At 32.5% G+C, this 23,419-nt stretch overlaps 1 protein-coding gene across 1 annotated transcript in view; it reads right to left on the bottom strand.

The window, feature by feature from the left end:
• Positions 1 to 17,836, bottom strand: part of LOC128558994 (uncharacterized) — a 42,458-nt gene extending 24,622 nt beyond the window's left edge. Inside the window, exons 1-3 of the mRNA XM_053549633.1 lie at positions 17,809 to 17,836; positions 16,485 to 16,748; positions 13,554 to 13,649 (exon numbers count right to left, since the gene is read on the bottom strand). Coding sequence (XP_053405608.1) covers positions 13,554 to 13,649; positions 16,485 to 16,722 — 334 coding nt within the window. The 5' untranslated portion in view covers positions 16,723 to 16,748; positions 17,809 to 17,836. The remainder of the gene's footprint in view (positions 1 to 13,553; positions 13,650 to 16,484; positions 16,749 to 17,808) is intronic.
• Between the last annotated feature and the right edge of the window lie 5,583 nt (positions 17,837 to 23,419).

Here is a 23,419-nt window from a genome sequence, read left to right as displayed (position 1 = left end):
CAGCGCTTTAAAAGATTGGACTGCAAGTGGACATGACAAAAAGATATTTGACCTTTGACCTCCAAGTATTATCTTTATTTTGGGCCTTGACTTGATGAGGTAAACAGATATTTTCAGTTCGGCATTTACTATAAAGCTGACGCTAAAGAAACGGTAATACCTTTGGTCTCCGAGTCGCAACCTTAATGGATCACTGAATCGATCCCATATGTTAGCTTGCAGTTATTGTCATATTTTATGGTGTAAATTATATAACACCTGTTTATACAGTACTTTTTTAGATTCTGAGAAAGTAAAATTTACATAAACTTTCATTTTCCGCAAAGTCCATTTTATTCTCTTTTTTTTCGAATCTTCAATGCAATACACAATATAAACTTTTGTCCATATATTTTGAAATGTTCAAACAATTATATTATTGTACATGGTATCTGAAATGTTTTTCAAATACTGATGAAGGATGAGCATGACTGATGAGTTGTGAAAGATGAAACATGACTGATGAATGTTGAAGGATGAAGAATGACTGATGAAGAATGAAAAATAAACGATGAAGGATGAAATAACGAAGTCTCATTAAAGAATAAAGTAAGCGAGCGGTAACTATTTTGAAAAAGGGGAAAATATTTTGTCATGCTTGGGTGTAGTAAAGAAAAATATACAAAGGAGGGGGAATGAAAGAAAAAGGAAAGAGAAAAATGGGCTGCTCTGCTCAAACAAAAATTCTATGTTGATCTACATCACCTTGAAATTCAGTTCATTTTGAATGGTATACATCTAACTTGTCCTTCGAGCAAGCAACGGTATCTTTTATATTAATTCGTTTTCCAAGATAAAGCTTATAATTAAAACCTGGAGGCGTTTTACTAAATTTTATTTTAGAAATAGAATCCAGAATAAGTATATGATTAATGACACTATTTTACTATACCTTGTTATTCCAAAGAACTTGAATGTCTGACGGGGTTTCTAATATATGTTTCATACTAAGATATATTCCAATATCCCTCCAATTATATAACAAGTATTATGTGGTACTATTTTAATCAGACATTTATATTGGATTGCTCTAAGTTTAGTATCAATTGTACACTTTATAAATAAGTGTACTTCTGTTCCAAGTAAGACTTTTTGAGAGAAATAATGTTTCCCATTTTTCTTTTTGGTTTATTGGTTGAATCTTTTTTAAGATGCAAAATGTTAAGCATTTTATTCATTCTTGTTGGACCATTTTCAATGAGGTAATCTGGCTCTTTTAAATATACAATTAACTATCTGACTCCGTGCGAGAAATGCTTTGAGCTGTATGGACATGACATAGATCACACGTTCACCAAGGCATTACAATGATATGATTTTAGCAAAGGGTTATTATTGGTCAGTATTTTATTACAACTATTTTCACCATTGCAGTCCCCTTATTCCTCAAGATAAAGCCTTTATATTCAAGCAGAAGAGATAAAGATAGTCATTAAGTGAAATATTCCTAATGGTGTAAAAAAGAGGCAAAGAGACTGTTAAAGACGACCAAACTTACGAAACAAAGCAGACGGGCACTGTCAGAATCCTGCGTCAAAATGCGACGTTACCCTTAGACAGAGTGACCTTGGTCTTATATATTCGTCAACATCGTCAATTTTGCTTCAAGTGTAATGTTCAGCGTAGTCTGACATTTGTACAAAATGCTTTCAACTATCGTGAAACTGGATATTGGAGGTGAAAACCAGGATTTCAAAGGTAATTTTCAACCTTGCAAATTTTGTTTGTTCGTACTCGTAAAATCACAACTGAGGTTATGAGAATGGCATGTCCCCCAGCATTAACATCGTTAAGATTATCGAAGCTGTTTAAAACATACATTTTATTTAAAAGTTTAGTTTGACAGTTCGGTAAACTTTGGAAATTGACGATGAATGTTGTTTCGTATTTTCTCGGGACACATTTTCTCGGTGGTCGTAATCAAATTAATTACATTGGACATACATGTAATTAAGTTGAATCATTCTACATGCCATAATTTAGACAAAAAATTGCATACTCTTTAATGTAAATGTCCATGCCCGAGGAAATGTGCTAAGTTGTCGTTTTAGTCAAGTTGTCAGAATATGTCTATCCGAAAACTTGCTAGTCAGATAAACACGCGAAGTCTCGTTGGTAAATGCCTGTTGGAAAAATGTAGATTATTGTTCTTATGTGGGATAGGTATGGGTTATATAATTAGATACGGTATGTTTTCCAATTACGTTGTGCTATTATCTATCTAAAGCAAATGTTGTATCGATTAAAGTTGTTTTTGGTCAACAATTGTTGTTGTTTATTATAATAACCACAGGAAAGATAACTCTCGCAAACGCTTGTTAGACACTGTTCAAGCCAGGATATAAGTATTTAAACATGGATTAATACACAAACATAACAGTGTAATTGCCAGGCAAATGTATGGATTTAAATTTCATTTAAGTAATTGTTAGTGGTATACTCCGTGTATCTAGAGTCTAAAAGAATGTTGGTATGGAAATACTGTAGTATTTATTTATAAAGAAACGAAACAATAAATTATTATTGTGATTGCTGATATAAATGTTGCATATCGAAGTACTCTAGGGTCAGAAGGTACAACGATCTAATGTAAATATCAACATCGAAGTTTTTAATTGACTATCTTGCTTTTTAATTTAATACACGTCCCACATGTCCTATGCCTCTATTAAAATCAATGTCATATGGCGGCTTATACAATATCAATTTCACATGGGAAAGTTTCAAATAATATATCATATAGCAACATAAATGAGAATAGCGCTCAGACATAATTATATTCTACAATAATCTGGCAGATAAGTACTTGCCTTGGAATGAAAGTAATTCAATGTTTTTTATTGCTGAAAAATATAATTTTGTGTTAATAAAATAATATTAATTTAATACAGTAGATAAATGTTATTTGTGGTCAGTAACTGTGCACTTAATCATTGCAATCGGCATCTAGAAAGAAGGGATTGTAATTGCACACAAGCAGTAATTTTGTCAGCAGTTATTAAGCCAAGTCTCTTAATTAATAAATATCTAGCATGATGACTTGGTTCTAATGTTTCTTTTGTATATAGTTTTTAGAGCTACATAGCATATAATATTATGACTGCAAAGATGGATGGCATGGTTTAATAAAGCAGTCGCCCAGTTCAGTTTTTATATTTATGAATAAAAGCATGAAGAAGCCGAAACTTTTTGAGTTCGAAAAGTCTTTCCTATTTTTTGTCATGTTACAATTAGTCAAAATTAACTGCATTATATATAAGCAGGATAATTGAATATTAACAAATTTCTTATTAAGGATATCATAAAATACTGGAAATGGGTTGAACTGATTGGATGTAAAAGTGGGATAACATTAATTATAATTGCATATATTTAAGCTGAAATATTTTTCAAAGTTTTCAATCAGAAATGCATGAAAAATTGACAAACTATGCTTAGCTTTAAAACAGCTGCATTATGGTAATAAACCAGTCGGTTCATTTTATAACAGTGCAAAGATTCTCAGCTACTAAGGTATTACAGCTGTAATTAACATGGTACCAACATCAAAGTTATATATTGGAAGACGGGTAATAGAACTTGCAAAATCAGTTTTGTACGAAAGACCCGTGGTGACATTTCAATTTCACTATTTCACGATTTCTGCTTCATGATTTCACGATTTCCACTTCATGAATTCAAAAATTCCACTTCATGGATTCCCGATTTCTGCTTCCTGATTTTACGATTTCCACTTCACGAATCCACGAAAAAACTTCTTGATTTCACGAATTCACGATTTCTTAATTTCACGATTTCATGATTAAACTTCACGATTTCTTGATTTCACGATCTCCACTTCATGAATTCACGATTTCTGCTTCCTGATTTCTCAATTTCCATTTCACGAATTCACGATTTCACAAAAAAACTTCACGATTTCTTGCTTTCATGATTTCATGATTAAACTTCACGATTTCACGATTTCTTGATTTCACGATTTCACAATTTCACCATTAAACTTCACGATTTCATGATTTCTTTATTTCACTTTTTCCATTTGGCCAATCCATTCCGTTACTCTTCAATCAATGAAGTGTAAACGTAATAAATGGTTTGGGTTATAGAGGATGAGTTCTGTTCATTTAACAGGGAATGCTTGCATGGATTGAATTTATATTTTGTATATATTTTCCACGCCTATAACGTAGTAAAACGTCTAAGCCGCTTCTTTACGTTTTAAACGGCCCTCGTGGTAAGGCCGTACTCTTTATCAACTCAGTTTGCATAACATTTACACAGCAGGTGGCAATAGCTTACATGTGAATAAGATGAATCGCTTTTCATTTAATACAACAAAGATGGGGAACTTACTAAAACTGAAAAAAGGACTGGAACAATTTCACATTTAAAGCAATAATGCATTCTAAAAGTATTGTTTTAAGTCTATTTCCTCATCAGTTGAGGCATTTTCGGCCAGTTTTTACTCTCAGTACCTAAACCTGGTTGTACAAATATATAACACGCCATCTTACATATAGAAAATATCACCCGTGTTTTTTTTACGTCATACATTAGTCATGTAACTGATAAAATCGCAAAAAGCTGAAATTGTACTGTAATTATGAAATCGTGAATTCTTGAAGTGGAAATCGTGAATTCGTAAAATTTAATGGTGAAATCGTAAAATCGTGAAGTGAAATCGTGAATTCGTGAAATCAAGAAGTGGAAATTATAAAATCGTGAATTCGTGAAGTGGAAATCGTGAAATCGCGAAATCGTAAAGTTGAAGTCGTGAATTCATGAAGTGGAAATCAGGAAGAAGAAACCGTGAATTCATGAAGTGGAAATCGTGAAATCATGAAGCAAAAATCGTGAATTCGTGAATTCATGAAGTGGAAATCGTGAAATCATGAAGCAGAACGCGTGAAATAATGAAGTTGAAATGTCACCATGGGTCTTTCATAGTTTTAAGTGCCTTTCATTTGCAAACATATCAGCTTGATTCACATTAAATGGGGATTATTGTGCAAAGAACTGGTTCCTGTGGTCTCCTGCTCGCAGATTAAATAATATATATATATTGTTTTTAAAAAAGAGTAAGATTTAAGGTATATGGCGGAAACGAGAAAATCCATTAAATCTAAAGTTGCGAACAAATAAAATAATAATATATGCAAGTAACTAAACAAGAGTATAATGCTTAGAGTAAGGCTCGAATTGTGAATGTTTTAAGTGTGGCAATTATGTGAATATTTATGGAAAATTCTGTTAAGATTTTTTATATTTTCAATTTGTCCATAATCTTTTTTATTTAATGAGAAAAAAGGATCTTGTAGTAACAGGTCAGATCTTGAAGCCCACATTTTGGCTTTACTATTTAAACACAAACTGTTTCACCACCAATGGTAAATGTATAAAATGGATTTGACTAAAGAACTTTAATAAACAGAAATGATTGAATCATTGCTTTACTTTAATTTTAACTATTTGCTTGCATGGAAAAGAAGCAGTAACACAACATTACGAAAAACATTGAGTGCAAGAAATATTATTTAAGGCCTCAATTGTGCGGCAGACATATGTCTTGTCGTTATGTCAGTCAGTACATCCATAACTATCATTGAAAGAGGGAAAAAATGTATAATGAGTATGAATAAAGTTAGTACAGGTTCAGGTAAATGGGCAAGAGCCTGATAATGCAAGATAAAAGATGTAATAGTAATCGTCGTATAAAATAAACTCTATATATTACTTTTAGTAAGTCATGAGGATAAGTCGTCAAGGACTGTAAGTTTCTAAGACAACTTAAATTAGGCTTGTAGTACATGTAGTAGTCAATAGAATTTTGGAGGAATATTTTTTTCAAATATATTGTGGCGACAAATGCTATTAAATGGGCGAGCAGACAGGCGCATGTTCTCGAAGGATATAAGTCAAATTTAATGTTACAATCTTTTGATGGTTGTATGTTGTTATAGTGATGTATTCCGCTAGGTCGGTTGACAGTAAATCGAACCATTGGTTGCTTGTCTGTCGTTAAAGTATGCTAACAGCTAGCTCTGTTAACACTTTCGTGTGTAAACCTCTAGGTCAGTAAAATTGTGTTAACCACTAGTCGGTGCGCTTGCTAACTCGTCCGTCAGTGGGCCTGATAACATGCGGCCTTTTCTGCTACTTATATATACTATTAATACACAATTGTGTTTGATACGTTTGATACCCTTCGGTGTAACTTGTTTGTATATTGAAGTATTGACCTGGAATATAGTGAGATTGCTTATATGCCTTGGTAAGTCCTTAAATAATACTTATTATCTTATCAATAAATAATAATATTTATTTTGGCACATCAAGCTTGGTATGTATCCAAAGTTACCAATTTAAATTTGATATTTGGATACACTCGGAATTTTCCGTATCCAATATCATTTGCATGTGACCACTGATCATTCGATAGTCGGTACGTGTACAAGTAACAGAAAATGAAATGGTTGCAATTTTTTGTTTCTTTTTTGTAGAGTAGCTGGTACATATATGGTGATCACATAATTTGTTATTTACAATATTATCCATTTATTTTGCAGTATTTTGCCGGGTTGTTTATATATATATTTCAGGCTGTTTATGCAGTAAAGGGAGGAACATTGTTAACAGACAGTAAATAAAAGTGAACAATATACCAAGCACAAATTGTATACCAAGCACGGATGGAAGGAGAACAATATTTGAAATTATTATGTGACATCAGTTTAACATGTATATATGCAACAAACCAAATTAACTAAGCCAGTCAAGTGCATTGTATAAATCAAATTTAACCATGGCCTTCGTGGAATAGAAACTTGAAAGTAATAAAATTTAGAAAGTTTAGCTATCAACACCTACTAATGTCACACTCATTGTTTTAACATGAACATTTCAGTATCTTATGATGAGTCACTTCATCAGTTACAAAGCTGAAAAATTGACAAACTCTGGAATCGGACAAGTTTTGTCTATTGGACAGGCATTTTCACAGGCAAACAGTAATTGCCTTTAACAAAACTAGGAGACATACAAATAGGGAATCATTAAAAGAAAGTCGGCTGCAGTGGCCCTTATCAGGACATTAGCTTAGTATGTCACGACAGGACAGTGAATAAGACAAACAATATTACAATAGAAAGAGGAGAAATATAAATAATTATACTCTCTTGTAGTTATTTATATTACTTTAATTTGTAAAACGTGTTTAAATAACTTATACCACTAATATACGTAACAGCAAAACAGTAATATACGAAACAGAAACAATTAAGCCTGGAAAGACGTTTGTTCAAAGGTAGTTTTATCAATAGACTTGCTCAAATGGAAACTAAGAAGCGGCCTATTCCTTAACAACGAAGAATAACTAATCAATGGATGTCTCAGCAATATCCTTAGCATGAACACAATGTATTTTTTCAGCAGAGTGAAAATAATATTCCATGATTCATTTCGGAGATATTCAGTCGCAATTATACTTTCGTATTGTGTGAATTAGCAAATGTTGTTCTTACATGTTGAAACTTTCATAAATAGTGCGATGAACTTAAATCAATATGAATTTGTGTGGTGTAACAGGGTCTAAGGGTTCACGCTACTAAATATCAGCAACAACAACACCTGTTCACTATAATAACTATTATTTAATATTTTCTATATGCTACGATAATATATTTAAGTCATCAATGTGTATCTTTATAATACATTAATATAGTCTCTAACATAAACTCTATTATTTCAAATAATCTCTAAACTTTAACAATAATATTTCATCATTAATTGCCTCGGTCCTAACTAACTTATATCGTGTGGAGTATCAGCTTACGTAACTAACATTCGGACGAGCAAGTTTGATACTAAAGTTCTACCTAAATATTAGCGGTATTTAAGGTAAACCGGCCATAGGAGTGACTAAATTGTTTTCTTAAAAGGGCACGCAAAGTGACCATTATAAAATAAACATGTCATTATTTCCATTTAGTCATCTTGTCAAAGCAATTAGAACATGACAAAACAAAAATCATAACGTGGCCAGAGTGTAGTTAACCTAAGTGAGATATCACGACCTGTCACTTTCTGTTATGACCAATGTTGAAATTATTTTATTATGTAGCATCCCGGAATTCTTTTAAGTATAACCTATAACTGACCGAAAAACAAGATGAATAATGTTTAACTAATAGTAGTTTAGAAAGTAAGGGTTTTTGCGTTTTGGCCTCATTTTGACCTTACCCTTGGCCTAAACTGACCAATGCTGACCAATTAAAAAAACCACAGGTTTTGACAAACTACCGTGAAAACATTTGGTTTGACAAAGTTAAAAAACCACAGGTTTTTAAGTTAAAAGAAAACATGTGTTTTACTTTTAAAATATTTTAAAAACCCCTAACGAGAGCTTTACACCCGGACTGAAAACAATTTACAGAACAGTTTTAGCCTCCAGTTTAAAGCCTGTTAGCTAGTTTTGTAATCATATCAGCAAGCATGAACAAGTATCGGTTTTCCAGCATTTAAATATAGCATTTATGAGAATAATTTAAATATAGCTTATTGCATCCGGTTTTTCCTGTATTTCGCAAACAACTTACCACTATAGATGATTAATAACACCGGAACATTCGTTTGCATAATAAGCAAATAAGTTTGTAGGCTATATACGACTGAAAGAAGGAGAATTTAAACAACTAAAATGTAAGTTTTATTTTTCGTTCTTTTCACTAACTTCAGAAATAAATGCGATTGTTTTTATTTCAGGGACAACATTACAGCAACAGAACTTTTGGGAGATTTGATAAATTTATCTCGGGGATAATTACAAACAAGACGAAATATGTGTAAAATGGACTAAAATATTTTTTACAAAATATTACACCAAACTAGCGGATGCAACTCGACCTCGACGTAAACAACAGACAAGAAATGATTTGAAGAAAGAATTAAAAGAAGAAATTACAAAATCATTTAGACAAGGAGAAGTTCACGTTTATTTTTAGCATTAGTGGAATTATGTCACTTCCGTGTACAATTTTCACATTTATTTTCAGTAACGTTTACAGTGTAAACGCTTATTTTTAAATTACTTGTTGTATTGAGATGTGAAATAGGAAATAATTATTTGTTCATTTGTTTTTTGATTCTTAACTTTTAGTTTTTTGTTTGTTTTTTTTTTTTTTTTTTTGGTTAAACGCCGTTTATCAAAGGTATTTCAGTCATGTAACGGCGGGCAGTTAATCTAACCAGTGTTCCTGGATTCTGTACCAGTACAAACCTGTTCTCCGCAAGTAACTGCCAACTTCCCCGCATGAATCAAAGGTGGAGGACCAATGATTTCAGACACAATGACGTTTATCAAATAGTCACGGAGAACATACCCCCCGCCCGAGGATCGAACTCACGACCCCGCGATCCGTAGACCAACGCTCTTACCTACTGAGCTAAGCGGGCGGGCTCTAACTTTTAGTATTTTGTACGATAAATCATCAAATTTTATACCATCTTGTAACATTTTTTATGAAGATAAACAATAATAACCACACAATTATAACTTGTTTTGTCTTGATATTGTATGCTGCTATACTTTACTCCAGGTATATATTTGATTACTTCTTTTGGCGGAGGAAGTCCAAATGGGTCAAATTATCTTTTATTTACATACATACCCAGTGTGTTCCGGATCCGACAGAGTCGTCCAAATTTATAATTCCACATTTAACATTCGGTCCTGTTTTTGGTAAATTGTTTCTACTAAATACGCCCCTAAAGTTTTTAATTTTTATTTTTTTTACCCATTGTTCAATTTCAAAGTTAGAAATAGGTTTGTTTATATTTTTTTTAATATAGGAATTCCTCTGTAAGGTCCCGTTGAGAATCATTTTGTATACCTTGACCTTGTCGGTTGCTTGCAACCCCCGGGGACTGTGGTCCTTCCTTATTACTTAATCACTTAACCAAGATGTACATGTAATCAAAGGTATTTCGAGACTAGCAGCCAGCATTCCTGTTTTTGTTTTTTAATTTGTTTTATTTCACCAGTTCCCCTTAATGGTTTTCTTTGATAAGGTGTAAGATATGGTGATATCATATTTCTTTTAACATTAGCTGACGAAATCATACCATTTCCAAGTATTTTACTAACACCAGTACTGGCAAGACCGAACAAAGCTCCGACGCCTAACGGTCCTAATATTTTTGGAGCTATTTTTGCAGTTACCGGAAGTACTGTCCGACCTAACAGATCAGCCAAAGCTCCTAAAAATCCTCCATTTTGACCTTGACTGGACATTTGACTTTTTGAAATTGTAATTTCTAATCCCTTCTCGACCCTAATAGACTTTTCAATTTGATGAGTCTGTGTTTTGTTAAAAGTAAAGGAAAGTTTCCACGCAATTGTTCATATTTTAATCTAAAAGTATGTGGAATTTTATTATTGTAAGCTTTTGATAAGCTTTTCTTTTGTCCATCTGTTAAATCTACTTTATATTCAATATAATTTGATGTCATTATATATTTTATATATATATTATTTAAACAATAACAAGTTCACTTCCAATAGTATTTATTTCAACTGTTTCTTCATACAATACATTTGCGTAAACACGGATATTAGCTGCTGGCCGAACGTTTAATTTAGCTGTTAATGTAATATGCTTAGGATCTTCTGTTATCCCTTCCTTTTTAAATTCTAAGTTAAAATGAACAAATCCAAACAAACTTTTAAAATTTCCGACATTTAGGAGACTTTTAGAGTTTTATTAATTTGTTTATGAATATAATTAAGAACATCATTATAAATTCTTGATATACATGTACTTGTATATTTGGTTTCGGGATAAAAATACCATTACCAACTTCAAGACGGCAAGATTCCAGCCTACAATCATTATCTGCTGCATTAGCTTTAAATGTAATTAATAAATGTGGATTATGTTCGTGTGAATTACTTTTATCAGGTCGTTGTAAATAAACAAACACATGTTTGTTTTTCTTTACACAGGCTGTTGTTCTGAAAGTTATGTTAGTCTGTTGTGTATCTGTTGACTGTGTTATCGTTTCTCGGAGGTATTTCTAACTTGTTGCTTTCATATATTTTTCAGAAATTAAATTAATTCCATATAGATTAAAAATTAAACGTGGAACCCACAAAATTAATTTAGTTACAATAATCCTACCTGCATCAGCAGAATTAGCTCTGTAAATTAATTCATCATCAATTGTTAATTGTAATGTCATTTGAATTTGAATTGGGGTTAACATGATTTGTCCTGAAAAAATGAATAATTTTTTAACGGAATTTTAACATTTACCTTCCTGGATTAATCCCTTTCTAATTTCAAAACCTTTATTATATCCAGCTTGATTGAAAATAAGCTGATTTATATATTGTATCTGTTTTACTAATTTTTAAAAGTTATGTCTAAAACAACATTTATTTTCATACCTTTAATAGTTTTAAGTTCAGATTTAAGAATATCAAATGAGTCTTCCATATTTAAATATAACTGCTTTTTTGATCTTCTCTATATATAATTTCGATTTCAAATTTCTTAATATACTGATTTAAATACCTCTCAATTTCTCTAACAGCCATCTATATATTATATTTAAAAAAAATAATCGTTAAGCAAAAAAAAAATAAATAAATAAAGTTTAAGAAGAGGTGGATTCCAATCCCCGGCTGCTTGCAGTAACTGTTGTTAAATATTTAAATTTATATCTTTTTCCATTAGTTTTTGATATTCCACTTTTTACTCGGTTTTTTCCTTCACAGCACATTTTTATTAACCAACCCAGAATTAATATCAAGGTCTTGAGATGGTGCGTAAGTGCTTATATATATTTTTTCTTCATTAGTGTCACAATCGGTTGCAATTATCTTTTTAGGATTGTTTCGATGATTATTTGGTCTTGGGCAATCACATAATCTAATATTATTTTGCTCTTCTGTTAAGGGCACTGACATTAAACAACCACAATCCCATTCAAATAAATTTTTATCCCTTTGTATACTGCCTTCAAAAAGATAAAGATCTATAACATTTTGTAATTTATCAATCACATGCCTTTTATAATCAGCGCTAACTATTTGATCAAGTTTTGATTAAATAACGTTTCTTCTTTTTAGTACATTTTTATATGAATTTCTATCTTTATTTGTTATTTCTTCTAAAGTGCTAGATAATTTTGGCATAATCATTCTATCTACCTTTCTATTACCCATTTATATAATATACTTAGAGAAAAAAATCTTTAAAAAACGCACGTAAAAATAAATTCAGCAATCTAAATTTAATACAACTCTTCTTCCTTTTTATTTCTATATCCGTTAAGTTTAAATTCCTTCATATGCATTTCAAGAGGCATTGAATAGTTTTTTTCTTCTTCCTTCATTTCTAACAGTATTGTAAAAATATCCTGAATAACTTTTCTGTAAGCAGAAGCAAGTTTAGTTAAGTAAATAATTAATTGATCTATTGTTTCTAATTCATTAGAAATTAGATTTTTATTACTCATTTATATAATATATTTTTTAAATTTAATTAAATTTTTTTTAGTTCACTAAATGGCAGCCAGCTATTAAATTTTTCAGTATAACCTTTCCGTTTTACTAAAGCTTATTTTTTATCTTATAGTCTCGTCTAGTAACTTTTTTCTATTCTAAAAACCTTTTGTTTATTTATACAGTCAATATTCACTGAATAAATTTTTTGTTTCATTCATAGGTTTACAGCCATACAAACACAGTTAGGATCATATTGCAACTTTCCAAACTTTTATGGTGGAAAAATTCTATCTGCATTTCCAGGCAGTGTTTCATGCATCAGCGGAAACCTGAGTAAAACTTAAGACATCCGTACGCCAGCTGGATTGCATCTTCTTATGACGTATTCTAGACCTATGGCAGGTTCAGAATCTACGTTCATGAGAACAAGTGATTCAAAGTAAGCCACTAAACCACTCAATTAAGGCAGTCCAGCCCTTAGATATAAAATTACATTTACATTAAATTTCTTCAATATATAATAACAATTTGTATTACTTCTTTTGGTATTTAACATTATTTTAACTGTGTGATTATGTATTACAACAATTATCAGGGTAGTTATTTAGTTTTCAGGCTGTGCAAGCTTTTTTAAAATCAAATAATACACAGTTCATATTAAAACGCTTTTATTTTAGTTGTATTCACAATTACTAGCAAAAATATATTCATATCTAAGACTATCTTACTAACAGTATTAACCATATTTTTCCCTTTTTACACTGACTTTTAAAAAGTCAAAACGTTCTCAATTATTAAAACACAATCAGACTTACTTATATGCAGTTAGTAAATGTCAAGGCCTCGTTTTCGAAATAACTAAGATATAGCTAAGTTGACACTACAATTTATTCATTTTCTTATCTTATGTAAATCAATTTAACCAGAAGTCATGTAAACGTGATGCTTTACATTTATCTGAAAAGGGTATTTACGAGAGGTTAATAAAAGGTACAAGCAACATCATTACCGTCTGATACGTTCATCTCCGTCTGAGTCTCTGCTTGCTTGCCATCCTTGTCAAATAACTTTGCCAGCTGATGAAATATCGCCTTTCGAGTGTTATCTGGTTAAAAAACTTTTAATCAGTATCAGCATTACTGATATAATCAAAGATGTTTGATAACAAAAATAAAAAAACATTATTGAAAACAAATGTCTATAAATATGTTTGAAATGATAATTTAGTTTTTTCTTGATTTTTTTTTATAAAATTCAGAACTCCATTCTTAATATAGATTTTGTTTTTCAGTTACGTACCCGACGCCTAATCGTAGTATCTTTACTAACGACTGCAGCAAAATGTAACAAGATATTAGAATCTACTGTAAACGGTTTAGTGCAAATAGAAAACAAACAGCGACCTAGCAGATACACAAACAAACATGAATGCAACAGCAAGAGGGTCATAGCTTTAAATTGCAAAACCCAGTTTAACAGCTGTTTTGACTATGCAAAAATATATGTATGAAATTTGTTTAAAATGGGAAAACTGGTTTATGAAAGGAAGAGTTTATTATTCCAAAATCGGATTGGCAGATTAAGAAACTATCATGTTTTAATAAAATTTTCTTTTTCTAAACCCGGTGCTTTTGTATACTAATGAATCAAACGATTTTAAACAATCACGAACGTTTGCCATTATTATAAAAGAAGAAGAACAAGATATTTCTATGTTTAGTTCTTGGGACCATGCTTTTTTCCAAACAGAAAATTTACGATTTAATTTGGTAGATGTATCCAAGAAATATTTCTAAGAAATCATGTCATAATGTGACAAGTGGTTAAAGTAGATGTCGTTTGAAGTTGTCCTCTAATGGTACCTTAGCAGCTATGTTTCTGTACAATCTGGACAACATTGGTAGATGGTCAATTAAGGAGCACTAGTCTGTAAATATTTCAAAATCGGATCTAAAGTTTTTGAAAAAAAAAAGATGTCTACCGAAAGCTAGTGTTTTACCGAAGCGGACTAATCTGAAGGAATTCAGTAGAAACATTTCTTTGAAATTATGTCTAAAAGAATATTCAAAACAATTTAATTGTAGCATATAAGAAAAACCTACCTCCAGCCGTGAACTCGAAGTAAAATTGATAGAAAGTCTCTTAAAGTATATTTAAAAATGTTTTTATTGCTTAACTGTTTTCAATGAATTGCTTTTACAAATCAACACGATTTAAAAGAATTTGGCAAATGGTCACATAAAAATCATTTTTCAATGAAATTAATTTGTAATCAGACCGGCGGTTTTAGAAGAGACTTACAACATTTTCCGCATAGCCATATTATAAACAGACCTAGCTATGTCTGAGAAGTTTTCATGTATTCTTTTTTTTTACAAAATAACATTACTTTAAGGGATTAAGTAGTGTCACCAAAGTAACATTTAGTGAAATTATTCTAAAATGAGACCAGCGCTTTAATTTAGGATATTTGCAATGTTTTCCGATGTAGTCACAAAAAAGTTAACCAGGTCACACCCCCACCCTCTCTCAGCTTTGACGAAAGATGATGATTGTAAGGTAAACAAATATGTACACGACGGACGGACATAAGACGACCAAGAAAAGTTATCATTGGCATTTCGTATTTAGGTTGAGCTAAAAACAAAAGTAACAAATAGACACTAATATATATATTATGAGAAATGAAAATAGCAAGATACCGCTGTAGAAAAGTCAGTTACAAAACAGTTGAGTAAATCGATTCTTAACATGTTTGATTTAGCTGTCTGTTTAATGAAGAAAAACGTCAAGCTTGTAAAACAACAATTAAAGCTCGCGAAACGGCGAGATGATATATTAACATCTACCATGACGTCTTATTGACGCATTACGTCCGGTTTATCTAAGATTTTAAGATAAACATACAGCATAGGCATGTTTTAATATATCGAAATAATACAAATACGTTATACTCCTGCCATATATGTTCAAGAGGGCGTAGAGTGGAGTAATTATGATCGATTCGCTTTCTTGAGATATATTGTAAACGGTACTGCTATATCATTTTGATTCTGATACATCTTTTATTTAACTTAAAGTAAGTAGATGAAAAGGGAGAGCACTTATTCATGGCGTATGTATGGGGCGAAATATAGTAAGTAGATATGACGGCAGTGCGTAGCATTATTTTAACTGTGTTTAATACGGGATTACTACATCCCGTGGAGATATATTGAATCGATCCTACTATGTATTTTATTTTAACAGTTAGAGGAAATAGGGAAGCACTATTTAATAGTGCATTAACAGCACAAAATATAGTAAGTCAACGTGACGTCAACGTGTAACTACGTTTTAACAACGCTGTAAGACGAGAAGTAACACGTCTTGCTGAATAAGTTAGGGATGCATAAACATCTAATGAGTACAATTCTTTCATCTGAGTTCGATTCTAAAACGCTTTCTATGTAAAACAATAGTTCAACTGTTGCTGCATTCTTTCTCGGCGCCTGTCATGTATTTTAACGGAAATGTGCAGTTAGTTTTCATATTAGAATACGGAATACCTCAGCATACTCATCATTCAATTAAAATGTCAAAATGAAAATTGCGGCTTATTGTCTTATTTACCACCGTACATAGTTCAGGTATCTAGTAAGTCAAGTATTCGGGCTTTGGTCTTTCCGGTTTAATTCAGTTTTTAACCTAAGTAAACAGGCAAACAATCAGAAGAAGTCTTGTTCATCTGTACATGTTGTACAATTTAGTTAAAATTTTGACATGTTTTAATAAGACATGTTTCTTGATGTAGGATGTACATATATTTAGAAACGTGTTTCCTGGACCAAATGGTCGATACTTAATATCCCGACCTGTTGGGTTGTCAGGTGCGAAGCCTTATGTTTCCTTTTAGACACAAGTTAATGATACTCATATTAATTAAATGTACATTACCCACAATTTTCTGGACAAATCCACGCCCTATCTTTGAGAGAGATCTTGCATCTATCAACATGAACTTCTATGCCATTTGTACTGGCCCGTTTTGTAATATCAACTGGCTCCCCTAAGAGACGCTTCGTCAACGTTGTTTTCCCAACATCATAATGACCAACTACCATTACGCGGATATTGTGAACGGAAACCTTTCCATCTTGTAACGCTTTTTTGTACAAATCTACTGACTTCTTGTCCATATTAAGAATTTCCTTCGGTAGATGACCTTTAATAAAACTCACAAATTAATATAACATCTATTTTATTTCTAAAACATTTATTTCTACAAGTAGTGGTCTCATAAAAATATCCTTTTAGCTTTATATCGATTCAATATCAAAATAAAACAAAGGAATGTACGACGGCTCTGCATCGATTACCCTACAAAAGGTTTATAATAAGATAAATTAATAAGATTTTGTAATTATTTATTGTTAGTAACGGAAGCCATGACTTTTGGGAACACTGTTTTCAATCCGAAATTATGTCTCTACAGAAGCTTGCTTTATCCAAAGGTCATTACATTATATCAATCTGCACAAAGTTTATTTATCAAAAAAAGTAAAATGTTCTTTATCTTTGGTAACAAATCTGACCTTGTGTCAGCAATCCCTTAAACAATCCATCCGAGGTATACAAATAAACATGTGTTACATTGTTCGGATAGACTGGAAACGAGTCCGTTGGATAAGGATGACTTAGGATACAGAAGTATGTTTATTGTCAGTAATGGTACATTGTAATAAAGACCTTTGACCTAGGGCTTTTAATTCATGTAAGGGAGATGACGCTTTATTATTAAAGTACTAATACCGTGCTATTTGAGCAACCCATTTAAGTTATTGGCTGGACAAGAAAATTGACTAAGATATTTGAACATGTCCTTTGGACAAAGGTTCTTATTCGTACACGTGACATCTTACCTTGACGTGGTGTATATTTTGTGAAGCTGTTTTAGTGCAAATTTATACATTGACATACGAGCTAGGTGACAGAGTTTTGCATGTAACATATTGTCTTACAGAGGTGAATGTTCATGTAAATTTTTATACAGAAATCTAAAAATTAAAACATGATTTTGTTATAAAATATTCCGCTTGAGTGTATTATCAAGATTGTTCCCTTTTATTTAGAACATATTAAAATAAAATCAACGCGAAAATTTAGATTACATTAGACAGATAATGTTTCACATACGTTGCCTCTCTCTCTCTCTCTCTCTCTCTCTAGCCCTAACACAAATAAAACAACTGCGAAGACCCAATAGTAACAAGGTAAAGGTGTACCTGTCTGAGTTATTGATTCCTCCCTCCCCTGAAATGACAAAAGAGAATTAAATATCAGAGACATGTATATAATGAAAACTAAACCTGTAACGTTTAAAAGTTATGATACGGTACGATAGATATAACAGTATAATACAGGTAATCTTGCGGCACTTTCGGACTAACTATGGCGGAAGGTGGACCGGTTTGTTTGGAAGATGTTCTAGTTATTTACTACGGAAAATTAAACCTTATTAAACCTAATTCTTAATTCCGTTACATATTTGTTTAAAATGTAGGCTTATCAAAATAGGATAAAAGCTAAAATTGTAACGCACATTGCATGTATGATAATTAACCCTTCTACACTTTCTTATTTGATGGTCAGATGACTAATTAATTGTAAGACTCCATGATGCTCTTCTCTTACTTCCTACAAATACACGGACTGACGGAGTGAACTTTGTCTGGTAGCTTGCTTACAAGTTAAAATCTTGGTACATTTGTACTGTGCCTCAGACAAGTTATCGAGTACGTTGGTGTATTATACCTTAGATCTATCCTTCTTATATATTTAACTTTATGTAATCTGGTTCGAGTAGTTATATTAATTACTCGGTTTGGAGGCGATACATTGTCTCGTTTGTTTGTGTCTTTCTTTCCGTATTCCAACTCCCCACATTACCCCCTTACATTCAAGCGACCTCTCTTTTTTTAATATAAGTGAGTTAAGGTTTCATCATAAATTTGCCACCGGAAGTCTCTGAGCGGTTGAGTTTTCCGGCTTGTCTGTCCGTTTGTTTTGCGTTCGCGCGCGCGTGTGTGTGTGCATGTGTACGCGCGCGCGTGTGTATGGTGAAAACCCCAGAATAAACAACTCTCCCACTCTTTAATAAACGCATCTTTACCTCTCTTATTTTTAAAAAAAACTAATTTTAAAACCACATTCAATTCATTTATTGCAATTTCATAACAAAGTGCGGTGAGACCCTTAATTAATGGCCCCTGTTGCAAATTGCGTATACATCTTTTAATGTAAATCCAAGGTTCTTGAATTTACTAATGGTATAAATAAGACGAAGAGCAAATATAACTGAGGCCTGATTAAAACTTTCTACTTATATCTTCTTTTTGCAATTAATCTTACTTACCATACATATATTTGGATTCTTTTATCGGATAAAGTAAAATCGAACATGGTAAAAACCGTGCACGGAGAGAGTTTCAATTAAGCTTTCAGCTGCCTACTCAATCCTGTATGCCTTTTTGATATAATTATGTACAAGTTGTAAATGAACTGCGATTGCTTAAATAATGTTTAAACTAAATACCATAAAATTTATGTTTTTTATCGCAACTGGTACAACTACATTTTCATATTTAATATCTTTTCAGATGCTGTAAAGTTGTGGCCGGTTTATCCAGCAAATTCAGTATCACTTTATGTGGTCCCCAAGTCTCATATAGAAAAATTAAAACATTTTGGGTTTTTATCCAAAAGAATCATCTGAACATTTCTTTTACGGAGTCAGTCCATTCATATTCCATGAAACGATATTCAGCGCATCCCTGGTGTATCCCTATTTTTCTGCTGCCACAGGTTTCCCGTCTACATTTAACGTAACGTACGCTAACCAGGAACGTTGTCTCCGTTTTTCACTTCTTTTAGTTGTGGGAGAAAAATACGCGTTCAGTAATAATGTACGGTTTTCCCTGTTTCCCATAGCTTTCGTACAAATTCACGTTCTTTGAAAAGTGTAAACTTCGAAACTATTTTTCTATGTCTGTCTTCTTTTTGGCACATTCTATGCACTCTTCGAATTGCATTTGATCAACTAGATCTTGCGCTTTTTCCATTTTCTTGACCATAAACATTTTAATTAATTTTCATATTTTTCTCTTTAGGTCTCCGGGATATTCCCGAACACTTAATTGTTTTTCATTGAATGTGATTGTAAGTACTCATTATCGTTTTGTAAACTGTTACGGTCTTGTTCTAAATGTATATCTTGTCACTCACTAGACCAAAGAAAAATGTCTTTATCAGTTTTTATCAGTATATATTATTAAATAGTTTATTGCAAAGCATACGGGGATTTTCGGTATTTTTACCGGTGGTGAAAAATCCATCTTACACTACGGGATGTAAGATGACTATTTTGCTGTAAATGACGTATTATGAACAAAATACATGTATAATTATGTAGAAAAAGTATGCAGTAGTTTATATTTGATTGTATGAAACAGAATAAAACTCCAATACCTTGACCGTTCCTCTTTGTTTCTGATAATAATTTCCTCGATTAAACAGAATGTTATTCTATCAAAAATTAATAACATTTCGCGGCAACTTATAAAACGAAACAAAAACATAAACATTCATTTGTTATTTGTCTTTGAAAGGTCATGACGTCTTTCCTATTTAGGGACGTTGGATTCCAGAGCTTTGTATAACAAGCTGCTACGAGAAATAGATCGGCAAAGGAAGCAGTTCGATTTATTTTATTACTTTGAAAGTTTCATTATTTTTTGAATATGGAGTGCAAGAAAAAGATTCCATCGCTGGCTTTAGCCGCAAATGGGAATACCCGACTCTCACATAACTGTTTATGCGGTATTCGACTGAGCCTCGTTACTGCCTAAACAGTTACCCTCGAGGCCGGACATTCTCATCTCCATCTAAAACCAGTAAAACTCTTTATTAAAATCTTCTTAGACACAAAGAAACCAGGAAACTTAAGACCTTTCATAAATTAAAAACCTCTTAAACATTATTTCCGGAAGAAACACTTGATGGATACGCTTACCAAAGTGATTGACCTAGTTCAGAAAGGCGATTGTCGAGCTAAAAGATGCATATACTTCATTATAGCAATTTCAAGAAAGTAACGTAAGTATCTCAGATTTTGTTGAAAAGGACAAGTTTGTAAATTTCGAGTTCTTTGTTTGGGCCAGCTGTTTCACCTCGTTTTCTAACAACATTGTTTCAGCAAAAGTTGATGTCCAAAGTGGTTGTCCAAATCAATTCTTTTGACTGGAATGTCTTTAGAAGGCTTTCAGGTGGACATAACGATGACTTGAGATTTGGCCAAACCCGGAATGGGCAGGTATGTCAACAATCAGGTAGTTCAGAGCAATAGGTCAGAGGACACGACTTCACAGCATATAAATTTCATGGAGTTAGAAGCTGTATACAGAACTCTGAATATTTTTCTGCAAGGTATGCAGAGGAAACAAATACTTTGCGCCTTTTTCTAATTTGGTCGGAACCAACATTAAATCGAAATGTTTTCAACAGCAGAGAATCGACAATATCACTTGCTCATGGTAACAACACTCGAACGACTTAGCAAAGGAAGCACTATCGATAAGTTGGGGAAAATGCTAGAATGTGTAACAGTTTGTCTTCTACCCAAAATTCTAGCTAAAATCATGAGATACTGTTGCAAAGTCTTTCTATTCGCTCAAGTGTAGCTTACCAACTTTTATATCTAACACTTCTACAACTATGAGTAGTCACTCTATTGAGACTGCCAAATTATTCTAATCTCAGTTTACGGACTAGACTCAAAGAGTTGAAACTATACTCGCAACCTAGGTAGTTCGATATACATGGTAATTCGGTTGATGGCCAGTTTATAAAAGCAGAAAATTACATTTACAGTGCTGAAAAGGAGGTAAGTTACCCTGTTACCAGGGTCGATTCAGATAAGTTGAATCAAAACAATTTATTGTATTTCTTGTAAATTGATGTTTTAGCTGCTACAATCACTAGTTCGTTTATCCAGGTTCAAAGTCCATAAACCTCCATACTTGTTATTTTGGTATTTCACATTGAAAGAAGAAGAAAACTAGAGCTATCACTAAAGGTGATGAATGTACCCCCCGCATGCACTGACACAGTACATTGCAATTTGACGCACACAAGACTGCATAATTATGTGGACTGTATGTATATAGACTGTATGTATACAGTATAGTAACAAAAAACAAAGTCCCATAACAATGCAGAATATTTATCTAAAAGAATGTAACATGCACCATGCACAACTACTGTTGGTACTGATCACTTGTGTGAAGTTTCATTAAATTGTGTGCAAGGGTTTGGTAGATTAGGCACCCACAAGATTGCATATGCAGACTGTATGTACATAGTATGTTAACAAGAAACAAAGTCCCATAACTCTGCAATTTTTGTTGCTGAAAGAATCTAACATACCCCATGCACAACTACTGTTGTTACTGATCACTTGTGTGAAGTTTCATTAAATTGTGTCAAGGAGATGAGGAGAGATGGTGCGCACAAGATTGTGTCTATGTATATAGTATAGTAACAAAAAAACAAAGTCCCATAACTCTGCAAATTTTTTTTCTAAAAGAACCTAACATGCCCCATGCACAACTACTGTTAGTACTGATCACTTGTGTGAAGTTTCATTAAATTGTGTCAAGGGGATGAGGAGAGATGGTGCGCACAAGATTGTGTCTATGTATATAGTATAGTAACAAAAAAACAAAGTCCCATAACTCTGCAATTTTTTTTTCTAAAAGAACCTAACATGCCCCATGCACAACTACTGTTGGTACTGATCACTTGTGTGAAGTTTCATTAAATTCTGTCAAGGGGATAAGGAGAGATGGTGCGCACAAGATAGCGTCTACGGACAGACGGACAGACAGACAGACAGACGGACAGACCGACAGACGGACAGACAGACAGACAGACAGACAGACAGACAACCTGAAACCAGTATACCCCCCCTCCTTACAACTTTGTTGTCGGGGGGTACAGATACGGGTATTAAACACTTTTTCAGCGCTTTTTGATTTCACTGGTATCCGTAGAAAGCTGCATAGTTGATTATTTTAATAATATACGCGTTAGATTTCTAGTATAAGCTGAAAATGAATATGTTTTAAAATACAGATAAAAAGAAGATGCTGCATAAATAGAACAGTGCCAACATCTGTGAAATTTAGATTGAGATATATATATAGGTTCTGGGATTCATTTCGATAGTAATATTACTTTAATACAAAAAATCACTATTTTCTACTGAAATCTGAACAATTCTAGAACATAGTTTAAGTATATAAGTACTACATTATCAAATCAAACTGCAGGATTTTCGTTTGACAATGACTGGAATAAGTTATCTTTTACACAAACATTTTCGCAATGATGTCAGTTAGCCTATATTTTAATTGCTAAGAATTACGTACTTTCAAGATAAAAGCTATTCACTTTGCGTCGTAACTTTTAGGTAACGTCATGACGTCGATGGCGTCATTTTAAGAAAACAATATTCTAAATAGTTTTCCTGCTGTATTGTGTTCGCTATTTCACTATTAGTGAACTAATATGAAGTAAGGCAAAGCCTCCAGAAGATCTCAATATATATATAGTACGGTAAAGTCAACTGTTCTGAATATAATTATATCCCTTAATGCAAACTATCATTATATATTCAATGTATCCTCGAGATCCAGTTAACTTTCGGAGACAGGACAGAAAACATAGCTTCTCTGGTCCCAATCAGTTAAAAAGATTAAAATGTCACTACTGATTTGTGAGACATGAAAACAGAGATTTGAGTATATATATGCAAATGTTGTATGTGTAGTACAATAC

The sequence above is a fragment of the Mercenaria mercenaria genome, chromosome 8 (assembly GCF_021730395.1).
Source record: "Mercenaria mercenaria strain notata chromosome 8, MADL_Memer_1, whole genome shotgun sequence".
Taxonomy (NCBI): Eukaryota; Metazoa; Mollusca; class Bivalvia; order Venerida; family Veneridae; genus Mercenaria; species Mercenaria mercenaria.
This window is presented reverse-complemented; position numbering and strand designations above follow the sequence as displayed.